The sequence below is a fragment of the Lepidochelys kempii genome, chromosome 21 (genome assembly GCF_965140265.1).
Source record: "Lepidochelys kempii isolate rLepKem1 chromosome 21, rLepKem1.hap2, whole genome shotgun sequence".
NCBI lineage: Eukaryota > Metazoa > Chordata > Testudines > Cheloniidae > Lepidochelys > Lepidochelys kempii.
In genome coordinates this window covers 12,007,608-12,029,321 of record NC_133276.1, presented here as the reverse complement: position 1 = coordinate 12,029,321, position 21,714 = coordinate 12,007,608, and the positions used below count along the sequence as shown (strand labels likewise).

The 21,714-nt window shown below is 45.8% G+C and overlaps 1 protein-coding gene across 1 annotated transcript; it reads right to left on the bottom strand.

Moving 5' to 3' along the window:
- Nucleotides 1–385: 385 nt before the first annotated feature.
- Nucleotides 386–17,694, bottom strand: MAPK13 (mitogen-activated protein kinase 13). Its single transcript, XM_073319940.1, has 12 exons — nt 17,430–17,694; nt 12,576–12,705; nt 10,947–11,005; nt 9,873–9,981; nt 7,267–7,296; nt 6,749–6,796; nt 5,710–5,824; nt 5,229–5,300; nt 4,626–4,705; nt 3,964–4,042; nt 1,118–1,294; nt 386–706 (listed from the first exon to the last, which is right to left on the bottom strand). Exons 1-12 carry the CDS (start codon nt 17,546–17,548, stop codon nt 627–629), a joined length of 1,098 nt encoding a protein of 365 aa, XP_073176041.1. The 5' UTR covers nt 17,549–17,694; the 3' UTR covers nt 386–626.
- Between the last annotated feature and the right edge of the window lie 4,020 nt (nt 17,695–21,714).

Sequence of the window (21,714 nt, the reverse complement as noted above, 5' to 3'; positions counted from 1 at the left end):
GGGTGCTGAGTACCCCCCCAGCAGCTCCCTTACCAGAACCTCCTCCCAGCACCTCCTGCCCAACAGCAGGTCCACTGATCAGCGCCTTCTCCCCCTCCCTCCCAGCGCCTCCTGCCTGCTGCAGATCAGCTGTTTCACGGCGTCAGGAGGTGCTGGAGGGGAAGCGGAAGGAGCGAGGGCACAGCATGCTCAGTGGAGTGGGCAGAGCAGGGCAGAGTGGGGGTGGAGCCTTGGAGGAAGGGGTGGAGCGGGGGTGGAGCCTGGGCAGACCAGATTAGAAACTTGGTGTGTATGACCCAAACTCTTGAAAACTAAGTTGAGAGCCAATTAAAAACTGGTGCAAATGAGTAAGAAAACAAAAACACCAGGTACAATTCTACTACTTGAGGTTTTAATGAGAAATACATTAATCTTTGGCACTGAAAGATGTATCTGGGGCAGTTTCCTCCCACAGGACAAAGCCCAACACTCTTGGGTATTCAACATTCTTCTGTTCCACACATGTACAGAAGTTCCACACACCCATGCTGATAAATATCTGGCCCTGGGGTGGTCCAAATCCTGATCAGCATCCTCTTTTGTGACCCAGCAGAGGGAGTGAGCCCCAACCTTGGCCGACCCAGCCACTACAATGACATACCACTCCGCCTCTTGGAGTCCTTCCGGGCAATTGGACTGAAGGACTGAATCTCATGGTAAGTATGCCCTTGAAAATGAACAACATAATAATGAATATCAATAGCATATTTAAAATAATATTGTCACATGATTCTAGAGGGTGTTAAAGAGAGCATAAGCATAAAGGCACGTAAGAGCTGGGGGCAAATTTCAGATGTAGGGGGACATCACATGGAGGCTGAAAGGAGGAGAAAGAATAAAATATAGCTCAGTGTTGGAAAGATGTAGGCAAAAGGTATCTTCAACGTGTGCTTAGAGGCTAGGGGAAGAGGATGGGCATTACTCTACATCGGCAGCATGTGTGTAGGGGGCAGCATATGGGCATGGGGGTGACATCAGGCATACTCAGAAGGTACGTTCAGGACAGTGGGAGGGGCTAGGAAGTTCCACACAAGGTACTGACAGACTGACGGCAACCCATAGAAGTTCAACGTCTTACTTCTCCACTCATCCATGGAAAGCTTCTCGTGCTCCAAGGAATCGTCGTAGGACTGCTGGGCCTCCGTCTCCTCCTCAACGTCTCGGAATTGGTCAAAATATGCATGGGCCAGAGCTTCTGTGGCTGTGAGACGCTTTCCCACATCCAGCTGCAGCATCTTGTCGAGCAGGTCCACCGCTGCAGAAGGATGGGAATACTTGGCTAGGTGAGTGAAGCAGTGATATTTAGGATGTCCTACACATAAAGTCTGTGAGTACCTTGGGGCTCATCCTCCTAGCATCCAAGAATATAATGGGTTTCTAGTGGGCAGAAGTCCCCATCAGTACAGAGGCAGTAAAATCAATAGGCCAAATATCAGCTAGTTTATACCCCAAACTTAAATTTTGTTTGAAAGAATTGAAAGGGGAAGGGATACAAAACACAAAGAGAAGAAATGTTTCACAGTTTCAAGGGTTTTTTCTGTCATTTAAGCTTTCCCCTGCAGTGTTGCGAACCCAAACATAACCTCATGCAAGTTATTGAAAATTAGGGAGGGAAGAGTAAAACAGAGCTATCTAGCTTCATTGTTGAAACCAAGTTTCAGAGTAACAGCCGTGTTAGTCTGTATTCACAAAAAGAAAAGGAGGACTTGTGGCACCTTAGAGACTAACCAATTTATTTGAGCATGAGCTTTCGTGAGCTACAGCTCACTTCATCGGATGCATACCGTGGAAACTGCAGCAGACTTTATATACACACAGAGAATGGGCTATTATCAGCAGGAGAGTGAATTTGTGTGTGGGGGGGTGGAGGGTGAGAAAACCTGGATTTGTGCTGGAAATGGCCCAACTTGATGATCACTTTAGATAAGCTATTACCAGCAGGACAGTGGGGTGGGAGGAGGTATTGTTTCATAGTCTCTGTGTGTATATAAAGTCTGCTGCAGTTTCCACGGTATGCATCCGATGAAGTGAGCTGTAGCTCACGAAAGCTCATGCTCAAATAAATTGGTTAGTCTCTAAGGTGCCACAAGTCCTCCTTTTCTTTTTGCGAATACAGACTAACACGGCTGTTACTCTGAAACTTGGTTTCAACAATGAAGCTAGATAGCTCTGTTTTACTCTTCTTTGGGGGGAGGGATAGCTCAGTGGTTTGAGCATTGGCCTGCTAAACCCAGGGTTGTGAGTTCAATCCTTGAGGGGGCCATTTAGGGATCTAGGGCAAAAATTGGGGATTGGCCCTGCTTTGAGCAGGGGGTTGGACTAGATGACCTCCTGAGGTCCCTTCCAACCCTGATATTCTATGATTCTAAGTGAGTTGTAGCTCACGAAAGCTCATGCTCAAATAAATTGGTTAGTCTCTAAGGTGCCACAAGTACTCCTTTTCTTTTTGTTGAAACCAAGTGTGCTTCAAGGACATCAATAGTGAGAAGTGACTTTAAGTTTAAAATTCTTTCAGTTCCAATCTGAGTTGTGCAGGGGGGGTCAAAAGTATTTTACAAAGCAAATATAAGCAACCCAAATAATCTATAAAGTAATCTATACTAGGCTTGGTAAACAGGAAAGCAGGAAACGCCAAAGGCAGGCTGATTTCCTTCTTGGTTTTACTGCTTTAATGTTTCAGAGTTTGGTAGAGTTCTGCTTACCCACACCTATGACCTATGAGGGGAAACAGTTCATTGTAGGAGGCTTACTTTTTACCATGAATGCGTAAACAAATTTCAGTTACCAACTTTGTATCAAAATGTCCAGATATCTGATACGCAGTTGGGAAGTGATTCATATACTTTCCCTGGTAAAAGGTGGCTGAAGCAGTGTATGCAACTCTCTGTGCCCCATGCCAGAGATCACGCTGCCTTGGGTCTGGGAAAAGAACAAAGGAAAGAGGCGTAACATGGATACCGCCCGGTTTGCTCTAGGCAACTTGATCCTGGAGCTCGGTTGTGGCCAAGGTACATTCCACTGGCCAACTGGGGCCCAGAGAGTTCTACACTGTGATCAGTTCCTGGCCTTGTTCCATAGGAAGGTGTGGGAAACTGCATTCTCCAGGCTCCATTACATAATGTCTCTCTTCGGACAAGAAGCCATGCCGCTTGGCTTACGAGGGAGCATCACATGCTGTGAGCTGTACATGAATGATGAGTGCAGGTGCCATCTGCTCCATTTTAAGCAAATTAGGTGTGACCCTCAAGCTCCTGACTTAAGGCAAATGTGGCCTTCAGTTCAGTAAATCTAATGACCTCAGCCATGATCTAATGACCTCTGGATTCTGGGAAACCAAAGTGAACTGGGTTTGTATAGGATTGTCTTCCTTTCGCCGGTGTGTCTCCACCCTGTCCTCATAAGTGTGTGAAAGACCAGAAGTTTCCATCTCAATTTGCTCATAGAACTAGGTTCCTTTGACTGCAGGAAAAAGTGAGCTTGGAAGAGGTGCCACAGAAGTCTTCAGATGGACTAACATTCTGCACTTAAGTCAGTCCCATTCTCCTCACCACCACAGCACTATGGGGCTGAGAGATATTTATGACTAAGGCTGGGTTCGCAGTCATGGCAAAAAATTCACAAGTTTGGGAAAAAGTGCCAAAAGTCCTGGATCTTATTTTAAGGGCAGGGGAAGGGAGAGAGAAAAGAAGAGCAAGTAATTGCTATTTTAATGTCAATAATAATTGTTTTTCCACGTAATTGTAAGTATCTTCAGCCCCCCGTGGAAAGGGCTAGCCAGCAAGAGAAGCATCATTAGCCCCTGAAGGGGACGTAGCAAGAAGTCATGAGGTCTGGGAGGAAAAGTCCTGGAGTCCATGAACAGTGTGACCATCTGCCTTATAATGGACTGGAAGTGGCATGGGAGAAATACTGAAGAGGACTTACCCAGAGGATTGGCTTTGGAGAAAAGCCGTGATAAATCCATTTTGGGAATCTTGGGAAGGGACTGGATATACTTCTTAGCCTGAAAGAGAGAGAGGAATGCACAGAATACAAACTTGCTGCAGTCAGACAAAGGGGTCTGTAGAAAAGTCCATCAGGTCCATGTCTAGATGAGCAGGATAGTAGTAAAATATCCAAGACTCCACATTTCTTTGGGCCTCTTTCATGTGAGGAACTGTTTTGTTTATTCTACAAATAAGAGAGCCCCACAACACCCCTGTGAGGTACAGAAATATCCCAATCTTACAGAGGGCTCAACTGGGTTACAGAGAGGAGGAATGATCTGCCCAAGGTCACACAATGAGTCGCCAGCTGCCTCTGGCCCAGAACCAAGGAGTCCTGACTCAACTCCTACATTCTCCATCCACCCCCTTTAAAGGAATACTTTGCCTCACTGGTAAATAGGACTTTCTTTTAAAGTCAAATGCTTTGGAGGTGCTACTGGCAGGGATAGATGCCAAGGCCACTGCCTTGGCAGGATGATTTATGTTACTAAAAACCACACGCATGCACATGTCAAAGACAATGTAAAAATAACTTATTTTCATGGGGTTTCCACAGCAATGCATTCAGAAGTACAGCCCTAGGCACATTGTTTTCCTTACCGCTTTGTCCTCCAGTTTCTGCACAAACTCCTCTCCTGGGAGTCCGGTTACTTTCAAGATCTGGGTCAGCTGATCTAGATCTGTCAGGCTGAGTTAAAGGTTATTTAGGGCCAAATCTTGGACCTAGCCAACAGCCCAAGTAGGCTGGCTGTGTGGCTAGGAAGGTCTGTAAGGATTAAGGAAAATGAATCTTTACTCCAAACGGCTCCGGGACTCCTAATGCAGAGTCAGAGCTGCAATAGCTCCCAGCTGCTGTGACCTCCCTATGCAGGCTTTGGTGGCTGGATGTGTGCATCCGCAGGGCCTGCTCCAGCCCCCTTCTGCCATGGCGTGCAAGCAGCCCTCACAGAGCTGTGTTCTGCAATGGGCTTGGGGCCCTGCACAGGTAACCTCTGCTCCTCCCCACAGCACAGAACACCACTGACTGGTCAGGGCAGCATGCATGCAAGAGGACAAGGGGTAGAATTTACCTCAGTGTACCAAGTTGACACCCTCCTCCCCCAGTATCCCCACCCTCTCATGCCTGTGTAAATGCTCGTTTCAGGCACAGCTAGAGGGCTTCTGGGCCATCCCAGAGGAGTTTGCCCCAATTTGAAAGGATACAATCTTTTCCTTTAAACAGGGTTTTCCCAGTCAGCATTTCTGCCATGATACAACCAACAGACCAGATGTCCACTGTGTGGGAAGAAACCAAGAGGAGCGTGAGAAAAGAACAAGGCCGGCAGAGGGAGGAGAAACAGTTCAGGGGTCTTGTCCTGCTTTGGGGACCTACAGTAACGTCTGTGGAGTTATTTAGTCATTGGCGTGGTTTTGCTCCCACCTTCAATCCCCTTTTCTCACCAGCTGTAGTTTCTGGGTTACTACAACCTTGGGTTTCAGCTTTCCCAATGGTGACAGCTTTGGGTGGAGCCTCCCGATGTTTGATTAGCCGGGAGCCTCATAACTGCTGCTGAGATAAGGTGCGTTTTGTTCCTCCTCAACTTAACTGCCAAAAGAAGAGGATTGTGTGTGATCCACACTAACCCTCCTGAGGGGATCGCAGTGGTGATCTCCGGAGAGCCGCAGCTGAAGGGATTTAACTCACCGGTCTGGTTGTAATGCATCCAGTTCAGAATGACTTCTGGTGCTCTGTACCAACGCGTCACAACATAGCCAGTCATCTCAGCATCGGCGTGTCTCGCCAAGCCAAAGTCCAAGATCTACAGATCAACGGAGGAGGGAGATGGTGAGGGAAGGAAAAGAGAGATCCTGCAGGCAAAAGAAAACCTGTTTCCATGAGGAAATGAAGTGGATCCCATCAGAGAGCTATAGGCTCACCGCTACACCAGAGCCACCCCAGCCAATGGTTCGAATGGGTTTGTCTTAATTGCACTGTAAATTATAGCCAGGCTGCAAAACCAGTTGTAGCCTGCAGCCCCACAGACGGAATCTGTAGTGTGTGACCGATAGGATAACCACCTTCCTGAAACATGTTCTTATTTTTCACAGGACTGTTCTGCGTCCTTTAAGCCAAGCCATTCTCCAACCCCACCTCTCCTCCGAAAACGTCCTGTGGCTACCAGTATTCCTCCAGCAGGAGCTGGAAGTGCTTTGGCCTGACCTTTAGCATAGACAGGGCCAAATCACTTTTAACAATCCCCGGCAAAGCAGGCCCTTCCTTCCACCGGGGCTCTAACAAGCCTTTTCTACCAGGAGTTGAAAATGGCTTTGTCTACAATAGGTCCTCAGCTCTAGCCGATGGGAGTGCAGGGGAACTGTGGCTGCCCACAGTTATCATCCTTCTGTTATTTTCCTAATAGAGATGTGGCCCTAGCATGTTGAGTGTCTGTAAGGTATTGCTGTGGACTTCAGAGTGCAGTAGGAACTGCACCCAGTGCCAGGATGTTCACTCCAGCCGCAGGCCAATTCAGCAAGGTACTGGAGCATGTCCTAACTTCAAGCACATGAATAGTCCCATTGATTCAACAGACACGGTCTTAAATACCTTGCTGAACAGGGGCCGCAGGCTGCAATGGGAACCACACTGGTGTGTTAACATCAGGAGTCACAGACTCAGAGCGGTTCACCAGCCACCCAACACGCTGCATGTTTCGCAAGCCGTGAAGTGGCACCTTCGTTCCTACCTTTAGTTCACAGTCTTCGTTGACAGCCAGATTGCCTGGCTTCAGGTCCTGCAGCAAAGGAGAGTAGAGCAATCAGTACACAAAGCAAACTGCAATTCAACAATGTAAATCTCAGCCGAGTCTCAGCTTGGCCTCTGGTGGGTTGTATCATTGCATCCCAAATCCACTCTTGCCACAGCAGTGGAGACAACATGCCTGCTACACAGTTCAGCATCCCAGAGTATTACAAGGACTATTTTCTTTTCTGAAGCATCTTTCATTAATCGGGAAGCATACAAAATGCTCCATAGCCTGTTGCAAAATACTGCATTGCCCGTAGCGCAAATCCAGGCCAACAGAGGTAGGAAGGGAATGAGGCAGCAAAAGGGAAGAGGGGCTTAGTTTAGGGAGAACTTAAGGCCAAGGCTCTTAGTGAGATGACGTTCAAGGCTATGGGAGAAGCTGTTAACTTTCTGACCGAGTCATACTTCTCTCAGAGATCAGAAATAAAAGCAGAGTAATAGTGCACATGAACTTACCCGGTGAATGATTCCAGCAGAATGAATGTACTGCAATGAAAAGGGAAGCCACAGTGTGATCACCAGCAAGCAGATCTTTCACTTCCCCATAGGAGAAACACATGTTAGCAACAGATCCTGTCTACTGAGACCAAACCAACCTGCATTCTTCTTCTGCAAAATCCTCGCTCCCAACTCTGTGACTCTTCAGCCCAGGTCACAAATAGGAAGACAAAATTGCTGCAAGAAACCCAAGTGAAACCCATTCCCTATCCTACGTTCTTTACAATAGCTGGAATTAGAATACCTCTTGAAGAGGCATAGCTGGTATGGCATGAAAGTTACTAAAATCAACTATAATCTTAGAAGCCTCAAACTTATCTAGTGAGCAGGTATGGGCTCATTGTAAGAAGGAATGCAATCACTAAATTGCATGAGTTGTGGTTATTTTGCCTGTCAAATCATATAGGAAGGAAACAGAGTCTAGCAGCTAATGCATAAGGTCTGGAGTTGAGATATTGGTTCTAGTCTAACCTCTCCACAGGCTCACGTCGCGATTTTGGGCAAGTCATTTAACCTCTTTGTGCATTGGTTTCTCCCATCTGGGTTTCACAGTGAGCTGGGGAAAGAAGCGTTGTGGAGTTTAAGTCCCTAATGCTCGTAAAGCACTGTGAGAATTGTAGCTGGAGGGCAGTCTAGTGTGAAGTATTGTCAATCATTAGTTCTACAGTTCAGAGTTCAGATTGTTATAAGGGGTTGTCTTTTACCTTTCCACTTTGTCATAGTCAGTTTAAAAATGGACATTCTTGGCTCATAACAACCGAGGAAATTGTGTTCCATGTGTTTTCTCTAAAAGCAGAGGGAATGAGGGAACCAACACATGCTCCACTTGCTAAAAGCCTCTTGCCACCATCGATAGTTTTGCTAAGGAATCTTGGGCTGTGGTGAGTTGAATAGAGCAAGCCAACTGCCTCCCTAGCAAGAAATTGCATGACTTATGATGGATTGAATTGGTTAAGTCACCTGCTGACCAATATGAAAAACCAAAGCCACCTCTGATACCTCAAAAGCATAAGCTTTCGGTGAAAGCGGGTCAGGAATTTTTCTATTAGCCCTTTTTTGGGGTCAGAAAATAATAATTTGTCAAAACAAAATCTTTCTGCGGGAGAATCATAGAATATCAGGGTTGGAAGGGACCCCTGAAGGTCATCTAGTCCAACCCTCTGCTCGAAGCAGGACCAATTCCCAGTTAAATCATCCCAGCCAGGGCTTTGTCAAGCCTGACCTTAAAAACCTCTAAGGATGGAGATTCTACCACCTCCCTCGGTAACGCATTCCAGTGTTTCACCACCCTCTTAGTGAAAAAGTTTTTCCTAATATCCAACCTAAACCTCCCCCACTGCAACTTGAGACCATTACTCCTCGTTCTGTCACCTGCTACCATTGAGAACAGTCTAGAGCCATCCTCTTTGGAACCCCCTTTCAGGTAGTTGAAAGCAGCTATCAAATCCCCCCTCATTCTTCTCTTCTGTAGACTAAACAATCCCAGCTCCCTCAGCCTCTCCTCATAAGTCATGTATTCTAGACCCCTAATCATTTTTGTTGCCCTTCGCTGGACTCTCTCCAATTTACCCATATCCTTCTTGTAGTGTGGGGCCCAAAACTGGACACAGTACTCCAGATGAGGCCTCACCAATGTCGAATAGAGGGGAACGATCACGTCCCTCGATCTGCTCGCTATGCCCCTACTTATACATCCCAAAATGCCATTGGCCTTCTTGGCAACAAGGGCACACTGCTGACTCATATCCAGCTTCTCGTCCACTGTCACCCCTAGGGCCTTTTCCACAGAACTGCTGCCTAGCCATTCGGTCCCTAGTCTGTAGCGGTGCATGGGATTCTTCCATCCTAAGTGCAGGACCCTGCACTTATCCTTATTGAACCTCATCAGATTTCTTTTGGCCCAATCCTCCAATTTGTCTAGGTCCTTCTGTATCCTATCCCTCCCCTCCAGCGTATCTACCACTCCTCCCAGTTTAGTATCATCCGCAAATTTGCTGAGAGTGCAATCCACACCATCCTCCAGATCATTTATGAAGATATTGAACAAAACCGGGAGCATATCAGTTGCAATGAAACTTCTGTCAGCAAAAGTTTCTCAGGATGGGAAACCAGAGAGAGACACCTACCCCAGAAGAGCCAACAGCCCAATGGTTACAGCTGCCCTAACACTGGGCTATTGGCTAGTCTGAGTGGGGAGCGAGCTGTCTGGTTTTTCCATCAAAAATTTTGAAACATCTCAGTTTCATCCCTCTGCAGACCAGGAAAACACTTGAAATCTCAAAGTTTCATGGGACGGGATAACTGTTTCCTGCCCAACTGTACTTCCGATTGACGTGTGGTAGATCCAGATTAGTTCAGAAGGAAAAATGACTTTTCAATGGATAAGTGTGGAGACATGAATTGTATTATAAGGATGATGATCCTACAGGTTAGTCTGTCCATGATTTAAGGGTCCACTCAGGGATAATACAGAGCGAAGACTACTCCTAAGGCAGACCTGGTGATTCAATGTGTAAATCCTTCAGAAACTAGTTCTTGCTTTTGGCTATTCCAGACCCACCTACCTTCAAACCTTTCAGCATTTGGTAGACCAGGTACTGGATCTTTTCATCACTGAACTCATGTCCCATGATCTTTTGTAAATCTGTCCGCATGTACGGCATCACCAGGTAGCTAAAAGGCAGTAAGATAAGTCCCTGAGTCTAGGAGAAAAACATAGGAAGCCATGCTAGCCTTGTTCTCACTATGAAGATCAGATCAGTTGCAGCAAGCCTTAATGTGTCTCTGGGTTACCAAGACAACCAGTGAGGAAGTTAAAGTTGCTACCTGCTCTGAAAATTGTTATTTCTACTCTCCTGAATTTGGAAAATTTGTCCTCCTCATTGTACGCATTGCAAGATACCAAATATATGAGAGAGAGAGAGCGCGCGTGCTGTTCATTGCTTTAAAGTCTTCGATCATCAGCGATGGGCAAATCAGGTGTCTGAAATATCTTATGGAGTTTTAAAGGGGATTTTTCAAAACTGCTGTCTCAGGTCTCAGACTTATTCCCACAGTGCCTCAACCCTGGCTGGTCCAGCTTCACCATCCAAGCTGAAGGCAATGCCCAGCCTCTCCCGGGACAAAAAAAGAAAAAAAAAACATCAACATAAAAGGTGAAAAAAATAGATATTTAAAATTCTATCAGTCTAGGATCTGACAAATAATTTGTTATTGTTCCTGTGCCCTTAATGCACCATCATGACATATAAATCACTACCCTAATATGTATTGTTCTATCTTAGGAATGTCTAATGTGCCCATCACCATTATATCTAGGTACCAGTTTCTGATATTTACCTTATATAAATCAATACTTCTGATCCATGCTCCCAGAATACGGGGTGTATGAGCTGCCTGCTTACATTTTTCTCAGGGATTTTAGCAACTGGAACTGATCTGTGCTTCTGACCTTCCTAATAGAATTTTATTTAGGGATCTCTGGCTTTAGACTGGCCCCTTTTCAAATCAACTCATGGGATTGCTTCTCAGCATGACAAACTTCCTTCTTCAAGTGCTAAATCTGCAATTGTCCTGGGCAACGACTGAACCTATAGCAAATGCAAAACACTTGGTAAAAAGCCCCACAAAAAACTTACAAGTCCTGGAATCCATTGAAGGAGGTGGCTGAGGTGAAGACATCAAGCAACCCAATGACCTACAGGATAAGTGGGTAAATGTAAGACTGGAAAGTACACACACTGGAAGAGCGGTATTCTCTGTAACAGCTTGCAACTCAAGAGTCACGGGTCAATGACACTAGGATTCCACGTGAGGGATTTAGTTTTAAAGCCCGTTGACAAGAGTCTATTTCCTCTCTTACAAACAGACTGAATATTTGTCTGTGCTCCAAGTCCAACTTCACTCTTGGAGCAATGGCAGGGTGGCAGCAACAAAGAACCCCTGGAACTGGGAACTGAACATGGAAACTGAATTCTCCTCTACACGCCAAAGAGGGTGGGGTCCTCTACATCGGGCTTGGTGTCCATTGGCTACTCCTTAGGGCATTCTGTGCCCCAAAAAATTAAGTTCTGTGCTAAAACAATAAAAATTCTGCACACACTATTTTAAAATTCTGCAGATTTTGTCAAATAAATGTGGAGTTTCCAGCATGGCACTGGGGAGCACAGGCCACTGGCTGCACAGAGGTGGGGGATCACTGTGCAGCTCCCCCTCCCACCAAGACATGGATTCAGAGGTGAAGCTGTATGCAACCCTGACAGTGCAAGGACCAGGCCTGCCCCAGAAACACTGCAGTGCCCTGCCCCTCCATGCCAGCTGCACCAGGTGTAGACAGGCAGGCTCAGCAATGCAGGATCCAAGTGGAGGGGGTTATTGTTGCGGGATCCAGGTGTGGTTTGAGAGGGTTCTGTGCTGGGTAATCTGAGTGCAGGCAGCTCAGTGCGGGATCTAGGTGTGGGAGGGATCTGGATGCACAAGGGCTTGTTGGGGGGTTCTGGGTGCAACTGTAATGGGACTCTGCAGGGGGGTCCAGATGAAGGTGGTTGGGGCTCAGTGGGAGGGTCTGAGTGTGGGAGGCTCAGTGGGGGTGCAGCTGGCTGGGGTCCAGGTGCAGGGGGAGTGGGGCTCATCAGAGGGGGTTTGAGTGCAGGGGTGAGGCTCGGCAAGAGGGTCTCTGTGCGAGGGGGTCTGGATGCACGGGGGTTGGACAGATGGGGGAACAGCTCCCTGTACATGGATCCCTCCCCCTGCAGCTGAGGAACAATGGGTGCAGGAAACAGCGGGGGGTGGAGTTTGCACAGCTTTCTGCAACTGGGGGAGAAATCTGAGGATGGGTCTGACCCAGCCCCAGATGCCATGCAGGGGAAGAGGAAGTCCCGTCCTCCCCAGCCCAGCCAGGACTAGCAGCTGAGCCCGGCGCAAGGTACGAGCCACCAGCCAGGTCTTCCCAGTCCCACTCCCCACCCCACAGTGATTTACCTCTCTACTGACCCTGGGCACCCGAAACATACTGCTGGGCAGGGTTGCATGACTGCTCTTGTGGCTTCCCCATCAGAAAGTCATTTTTCTGTGGGGGACAAACTCTGGGCATGCACAGTATTCCCCCAGGAATGATTGGCAGCGAAGCCCACCTTGCAGCAGTTTCAGGAAAAACATCAGGGCTTTTGTCCCTAAAGTCACTATCACTTGATCTTCTGGTAACTCAGTGGGAGAAGCTCTGTAGCCCTCTCTCTCTCATGTCCGCATGGAGAGAGGCAGGTACTCACGTTCTCATGTTGCATGTGTTTCAGCAGCATGAGCTCTCTGTACGATCTCTTGGCAAAGATCTCGGACTGGAATGGTCGGCACAGCTTCTTGATGGCCACTTTCTCCCCCGTCTTCTTATCTATGGCTGAACTGTGGCAAACAGATAAAACCAGTTCTGAGTTAAGCAATGAGTGTTCATGGATGATGCAACGTCAATCCAACAAGTGGCCTAAGAGGAAGGGATGCTGGAGTGCGGAGCTGATCAAGGAAAAGGGGCCATTTTCCCTTGATCTTTCCACAATGTACATGGAAGGAATGCAGTTGGTAGACACTAGCATTGTACTTCAATTTTTTTCTATTGCATCTCTGGTATAAACACACTGCTACCAAGATTTTAACCAGCTATATCTGCTCTGAGGGAGGTTAGATGACAGCATGGTCAATTACAGCAGCACTTCTCCATTGCGCCAGCCAATGAAGATATACTGGTGCTAGAGAAATGGTGGGTAATGTGAAGACAAATGCTTGGAGGTCAGGGCTAACCCTAATTCTGTACCCACACCCTGTGTCCTTCCACTGGTTCTTTGAGACCCACTTCTCACAGTTCTCTTCTGAGCTAACTGGCTCTTGAGAACCCCGCTGAGTCTCTGCTCTTATGCTCTTTCTGCTCAGGATTTCTGAAATTTGGGGACAGAAGGACGTGGGAGGGCTTTTTGTGAGAGGGGAGATATACAGATTCACTTTCTGTGAATCGCCCAGGATGCTGTTATTGCTTGGGAGAGGGTCAGCCCTGGGGGCCATGGAGCAGTGCTCCCAGTCAGTACTCAGCCCGCGGAAGCTAATGATCCAACCAGCGGACCAAATTCGGTAATGAATCCTGGTCACGTGCCACGCTAAGAAGAAGAAGAAGAGTCAGCCCTCCCCTCCCCACTGCACTGTGGACCAGTGCAGTGGAAGGGCAAGAATCCCTGAACATCCCTGTGTGGAAAGGATATGCTGCTTCAGTTGATTTCCCAGCATGCTGGATCTTTGGAGCTGCAAGTATTTCTGAATAAAACCAGTGCATAGCCTGCAGGGCAGACAGAGAGCATACCAGCCCTAGCCGACGACAAGGTCAAGATGGGTGTGTGTGGTTAGAATACAGGACTGGAAGTCAGAATCCTAGGTTCTATATTCCTAGCTCTGCACTGACTCACAGTGTGATCTTATTATACGGTGACGAGATGTCCCATTTTATAGGGACAGTCCTGATTTTTGGGTCTTTTTCTTATATAGGCTCCTATTACCCCCCCACCCCCTGTCCTGATTTTTCCCACTTGCTGTCTGGTCACACTATCTTATTATTTGTGAGCCATTTAATCTCTGCCTTAGTTTTCTGATCTGTAATATGGGGATAACAGCACTTTTTCAAAAAGCATGTTTTAAAAATCAGAATATGCCGATTCGCCAAAATCCATTTTTTTTCCTGGTTTGTGAAATTTTTTGACTTTTCATCCTGATTCAGGATGGGAAATTTTTTTGAAATCTGTAATTTTCAGGGGACAGAAAACAGTTTCCCACTCAGCTCTAATAATACCTGCCTACCTCAAACAGTGTGTGCATGTGTGTGTGTGAGAGAGAGAATGCAGGTATTTTATTTAACCTCTGGAACAACTTACTTAGGGATGTGGTAGATTCTCTCTCTCATCTGAAGTCTCAAAATCAAGACTTGGATGTCTTTCTAAAATATATGCTTTAACTCAAACACAGCTGATAGGCTTGATGCAGAAATTACCAGGTGGAATTCTCTGGCTTGTGTTATGCAGAAGGTCAGATTAGATGGTCACAGTAATCTCTCAGAGCCTTAAAAAATTTTTTTAAAAATCTATGCATTAATTTGATAATGTTTGTAAAGTGTTCTGAACACAAAAGTATTTTGTGCTACACATTTGGTATATAGGTGTTTTTTTTAAGATAGTTAATAGTATTTAGCACTTGAAAATGCTTTTCATGTTCAAAAATATATAAATATTACTATATTAATGCTCACAACAAATCTCTAAGGTAAGGTAGGTATTATCCCCATTCTATAGATATGAAATTGATGCAAAAAGGACAACAGCAGGAGTCAGTGTCAAAACCAAGATTAGCACTTTGGAGTTCTTAGCTCCTAGCCCCATGCTGTCAAGAGGGTCCCCTCGTCATAGTTCCTATTTATTTCTCCATATGAAGCAATTCAGTGACACCTCTTCTCTCAAAGTCCTGTGGCAGAGTTGCAGAGAAGGCAGGTCCTCGATTTAATCAGCAAAGGGATGGAAAGAAAAGCCATCAACAGCAGCCGTCCAGAGACTGCTATGATTCTTCAGATTCTCCCCAGTGCTTTTCAGGGTGAAAGCATTTGAAGAGGCACCTCCATAATGAACTGCATGACACCTCGCTGAGCCAGTCAACCCTGGATGGCTGTGAGAGGTTGCCTGTGTTTTACGGCTGACAGCTTCCAGCTGTTGCCTCTTGAAGGGAAAGAGAAAGGCAGGGCTTTCCAGCCCAAGCCTCCTTGTTGGGCTGTGCACTTCCCGCCACTTTGCAATTCCTGCTCTCTCAGCTCATTAAACTGGAGAGCTGTAAATCAACAGGTCTTTCCTGCTGTGACTTCTAGTGGTGCAGCGTGACCAAACCCATGTGAATTTCAGCATTATCACATTGCACACTTCATCCCATATCTACTTCCTGTTTGAAACCAGATGGTCCCTTTTCTCTTCTTAGCACCTTTGAAAGGAAAGTGTCACTTCCTACCACCACCCGTCCACACACACTTACTGGCTACAGCCCCTGTTCTTGCCCTGGTGACCAGTAGTGGATCTAGGATTTCCAAGGGTGGTCGGAGGGAACCACCATGCAAAATAACTGTTTCTAAACTGCAATAGTTGCTTGATAGCTAATGGTTCAGACAAGCAATTTTCCAAGATCCTGGCTGACCTGCAAAGGTAGTCAGACCACCTCTGGATGCATCTGCATCAGAATTCCTCAATTACTCAAACCTGATCAAAACTAATTCTCTATACAGACTTGTGAATCTGCTATAGCAATTATTAAATATTTTATTTTAACAAAGGAATTTGTTTTTCAGGGCCAATTGGGGAAGCTTTTGTAACTTGCTTTATTTGCTTCTATTTTAAGTATCTGTAACAGCATATAGAGCTTTAAAGAAACCCAAATATATGGACTATTGTAGAAAGAAACATCCCAGCGGTTCCCAGCAGGGGACAGCAAATCCTAATTCCACAAGCTTCCACTTGTGCTTCATCCAGATATCAGCACCAAAACCAGCAAGTATTCGTCATCCAGGGAGTTCTGGCACGACCCAGTTTAGTCTAATGGATGTCATTTAGGGCAACCAAGCAGCTGTTTTTTGGGAGTTTCCACATCAGCTGAGCTAGAGACTGGTTTTATTTAAAGCATAAGCAGGAAAGGATTTATTTTGTTTGTGTTTTTCTTCTTGCTTTAGGCTTTATAAAGAAGATCCAGAAGGATCATTTCTCACCCTCCTTTTTAATTTTTTTTTTAATCTTTACAAATGTCAAGAATATTAAGTCTGGTTTTCCCTGATTTTGGTGGAGAAGCCTATTAGGAGCACGCACATAGCAAGTGAAGTGGCAGAGATGTTGAATCGTTAACAAAGATGAACATTTTGGAGAAAGAATGTTGGTTATTGAAGTTAAATAGATATGACCCAAAATACTATTTCAAGCCATTGGAGTGAAAAACCCCCTTTCTTTCTGTGACTCGCTTTTGCTTCTTGTGCTGCCATAATTCTACTCTTTCTCCAGGGACCTGCTGTCTTTTAAAGTAGACAAAAATCTATATGTCTAAAATGAAAAACAAGTAGAGAAAACAAATCTTTCAGACCCTGTTTATGCATCAAAAAATAGCTAACCAGGGTGCAAGTCCAATGGTCCCAGGGCTATGAAATAGATATATTATGTGACCCTGGTAATGACAATCAGGCAGGATATTTCCTGCAGAATACCTAGTACAGAGAATAAATCTCTCTCTTGCCTTCGTGTTTTGGTGTATGGACTAGATTCTGATTTCATAAGGACGTAAACTGAGGGTAACTCATTAAAGTCAGTGGAGTTACTCTAGATTTACACACATGCAACCGAGCAGAATCTGACCCCATACATTCATTTTTGTGTGAGCTGCTTTTGCCCAGCTGATTGGATTGAATGACTATACATTGTTTTCCTGTCTGTCATGTCCCTTCCTAAGCTCAGAATTCGTCATTAAACTGGCAAGAGGTTCCAGTCCGGCTGGGCTGGATTAGTTTAAACCAGGCTATTGGTATAGGACCAGCAGCAGAATCCCATCTTCCCTTAGGGGAACAAGAGGCCCAAAAATCTTTTGGGGGGAGGAGGGGGAGTAATGTCACCCTTGGAAACAGATTGTTCTTTTCTGCTACTACTAACTCTGCCTAGTTCCTACCCCTGGGACAGAGCACAGCAGGGGCTGGCTGTCCTGTTCATCAGAGAGAGAGGAAACCAAGGGACTGAACAAATAAAATCATACAGAAGGGATGAGCCTCTAGACCCCATCACCTGGAGGGTGATCGGTACAGCAGTAACCTCTCCCCAAAATGTAGTAATTTAGGGCTAGGAAGGCCCAGCTCTTCAGGCAGTAAACACACACACACAGCAGAACAGCTGCTCAAGCTGAAAGTGACTTAAGGTATGGCGGGCAGGAAACAAACCTTCATCTAACACGCAAATTTATTTCACAATGGAGGACAGCTAAGAGGCACCTCTCCTGTTTTCTTCCCGTGAGCCATGCTTTAAATACCCCCACCCCATTCCTTCCTGCCAGGGCCCTTGAAAAAAGAAAGGCCAAGATCTACTCACCAGACAGAGCCATAAGCCCCGGATCCCACTGGATTGAGGGAGGTATATCTTCTGGGCAGCTCCCAGACAGTTTTGTTTACTTCCTGCCTGTAAAAACCTTTGCGCCGGGTTAAACTCATCTTCTTTTGGCCCTGGACTGACTCCTCCAGAGCACAGGGCTAGGGTGAGACTTATGGGGGAAAGAGGTGAAAAGACTCCCCTTGTTCCTGTCTTCAGCTGAGAAATTAAGTCCTGGACAGTTTCTCTCTCTGTCTTCATTAGCTGTGTGCGTGAAGGAACATGTCCCTCCTCCTTCCACCCCCACACTAGCCCAAGGATGAGGCATCAGGTTTCAATCTAGACACACCTCTGCCTTCACACAGGTGCCTGTGAGGTGGCCTTACCAGAAGCAGGGAACACAGTCCTCCTCTGTCCAAGTAGCTAAGCAGCAAACTCACCTGGGCAAAATGCAGAATTGGAAACTGCTGTTAAAACTAGGGAACACCCTAGACTCTCTGGCTTCCTAGGAAGAGAGAATATGGGCCCACCCTGGTGCACCAATACACATTTTCTTCATTTAAAAATCCCTTAATGCAGTTAAATGGGTCTTGTAAAAATCAAGGAGCTGTACCTTGATAGATCAGGATTGTTTTGAGAGTCAGGAAATCTAGATTCTATTCCCAGCTCTAGCACTAACTCAGTGACCTTGATCAAATCACTTCTATTCCCTTTGGTTTCCCTGCTTGGGTGTGCGGGTGTATATAACGAGGGTAAAACTGACCTACCTCACAGGGTGCTAATGAGGCTCATACTCTATTTGTAAAGTGCTTTTTGAGCCTTAAATGGAAGGAACCATATACAATTTGTATTTGGGAATTCTTGATCACCATAGTGAAGAACTAAGGGTCAGCTCCTCAAAGGTATTTAATCTCCCATCTTCCATTAATTTCAAGCTGACCAGTTTCCACATGCCAATTCCTGCAGGGAGGGGAGCAGATCTCATTCATGTTGGGGCTGCTTGTAGAGAGGGAGAGTTTTGAACTAATAATATTGAAGATAATAGGGCAGCTGATTCCACCCGTCTAAAAACACCCAGTAATTTCCCCATTATTTTTCCCCGCCATTTGCTTTTAATTTTCCTACTGAAGCACCTAAAAGGCAATAGGGAACGTGGTCTGCTCACTTATGTTGGGTGACACAGGGGAGAAAGGGGAGAAGAGGAAATACCATTTTCTACGGTACACGGACCTTCTCCAGCACAGAGGGTTGTAGAGAAGAATGGGATGAAACAGGACCATCCCTCAATAGGTTAGTAAGCAATTGTGTCACTGGTGAGTTCATGGGTCTTTGCTTTCAGCAGAGGGCAGATGAAACCACCTCTGGTTTTAAAACAGCCTTAAAGGCATCATATGTATCCTCAGTCAAGCAAGTAGGCTCCTTCCTGCACTCCAGAGTTAGTTCTGACCACAGTCAGTGAAGGAGCACAGTAGGGGCCATTTACAGTTTGCTGGATCATCCCAGCTCACAGCAATCCTTGATGCCTTCACAACTCTTCCCTTCAGCCTGTATCCTGCACTGCCATGCTAGGTCAGATTTTCTCCATTTAAAATATCTTTCCGCACACTTGATCTCCTTTGGCCAGAAAAAGGCTAAGGAGACTAAAGCCATACGTCGTAACCTTTGTTCCTTGTGCCTCTAGATCCCCATCTTCTCCAGCCATACAGAGAGCAAGGGAAGCAAGTTTATGTTGTTGAGTCAATTTGAGTCACTACAGACCAGTAAGCCCATATATCTTACATGGTGAGTCATTTTCCTGGTATGAGAGACTTCAGTATATAATGGAGCTTCAGAATCTACTGGATGATCCCCCGAAGGATAAGGTGGTGCTGTGGGTGCACCCAAAATACCTTCCATAGGAAACCAAGGAGTTTATCTTAACAAGTCAGTCATCTTACCTACATTTCATCTAGCAAAGGACAGAGCCAACTAAATGGAACCTTCAAGTTGACCCAGTTTTTAGTACCTTTAGACACTAATAATTAACTTTCATCAGGAATACCCGACATCTAGATAGATCAGGGGTGGCCAACCGTGGCTCGGGAGCCACATGCGGCTCTTCAGGAGTTACTGTGCGGCTCCTTGTCTAGGCACCGACTCTGGGGCTGGAGCTACGGGCGCCAACTTTCCCATGTGCCGGGCGGTTCACTGCTCGACCTCTGGCTCTGCCACAGGCCCTGTCCCCTTCCCACCCCTGAGCCTGCCGTGCCCTCGCTCCCTCCCCCTCCACCCCAGAGCCTCCTGCATGCCACAAAACAGCTGATTGGCAGGTGCAGGGAGGGAGGGGGAGGCGCTGATTGGCGGGGCTGCCGGTGGGTGGGAGGCGCTGGAAGTGGGGAGGTGGGGTGGGGAAGAGCTGATGGGGGGCTGCGGATGTATTCCTGTGGCTCTTTGGCAATGTAAATTGGTAAATTCTGGCTCATTTTCAGGTTGACCACCTCTGAGATAGACTGTTAATAAGTGCCTCAGAAAAACCGAGAAGCGATGAGAGCTAGTTGACTTCATCTAATATGGCTACAAGCTGGCAGACCCACAGCCTGAAGGTCATAGCTAGACTCACTGTATTTGGAGTGGAGTGCCTTCAGCAGCCAGCCTCAGATACATCTCTTGAGGGGACTGTAAAGCTGCTATACCCGGTCTCCTCTGCCTCTTGCATAAACAGGAACCTAGGTTCTGGTTAGCATGCTACAGAGTTTAAGATCATTAGGCGTGCCAAACTCTCCAGTTCCTAGAATTTTAATCTTAGAATCTTGTCTTGATGGTGCCCCTTCTTTTAGGATTCTCATTATCTTACCCTTCATTTGTTCTTCACACTGTTGAGGAATACTGCCCCTCACATATACAAAAACAGATGCTGTGTTTAAACGTTTAAGGCATGTTAGCATTTGTGTGAGTACTTGTAAAGTATGTTACATTTTCATTACAGACAAACTCCTTGAGTTTTAAAATCTCAAACAGTGGGAATTCAGGGAGTCTCTGGAATTTTGGAAAACACACTTTCCTGGAAAGCTTGTTCTCTGAAGGTGTCAACCAGCCAAAATACATTCAGCTGCTCTCATCCCTCCCTGTTTAGCGGGATTCTGTAACTACTGTGGTTAAAAAAAAAAATCAACAACATATTTTGGTAGCTGCTGCCTTCAACTTTTGAAAGAAACTTACCTAGAAAAGCAGGAGGACAGCGCAAGGACCTGAAAAGACCAAAAATGTAAAACTAAAGGACTTTGTATTTGACTTCTCCTTGAAAGCGTGGGATCAAAAGTGCTAATCTACAATGAGCTATTCTCAGATTTAAAAAAAAAAACCAAACCGTTTCTTCTAAAGATTTTGGAAAATTGCCACAGATGAAAAGAACAATCCACACAACTATCAAAGGTGGGGAGAAGGAAAGAGTAGTACTGAACGATAATAATGAGTCCTCAGTTAAAAAGGTCTCCAGAAATAGTTATAGAAACACAGGAAGTTGATCAGATCAGTGGTCCCTATAGTTCAGCACCAGGTAATTCAAAGATCCAAGAACTCCAGAGTGGGCAATTCTGGAATCCCCTGCCCATAAGGAAATCATCATCAAGTAGTGGTTTGTCCCTGAAGCAGGAGAGGTTTTATCCCAAACAAATTTTATGTTACTGTGGCTATTCTCATTCATATAAATATCAACCCCTTCTTTATATCCTATTATTTGGGCCTTGATGACAGCGAATTGCAATAAATTCCGCAGACTGATTACGTATACAGCTTGTAAAAAAGTATTTCTTTCATAAGTTTTGAGTTTGCCATTCAGTTTCATTGAATGTCCCTTTGTTCCTGCATTAGAGGGTAAATATCACCTAATTTACCTGCTCTAGGTAAGATTATACTTAGTATTTTTTAATCCCATTTCTTGTGCATTTTACAAAATTGTTTATTTTCTGATCATCACTATATTCTGAACATTTTTATTAACTGCCTAGAGTGCCATCTGAGTGGTGACAGTTAAAATTCAGAGCCCAGCAATGTGTGTAGATCAAATTATTCCTTCCTGGGTACATAACTGGTTGGAAAATTGTTCCCAGAGAGTAGTTATCAGTGGTTCACAGTCATGCTGGAAGGGCATAATGAGTGGGGTCCCGCAGGGATCGGTTCTGGGTCCGGTTCTGTTCAATATCTTCATCAATGATTTAGATAATGGCACAGAGATTACGCTTATAAAATTTGCAAACAATACCAAGCTGGGAGGGTTGCAAGTGCTTTGGAGGCTAGGATTAAAATTCAA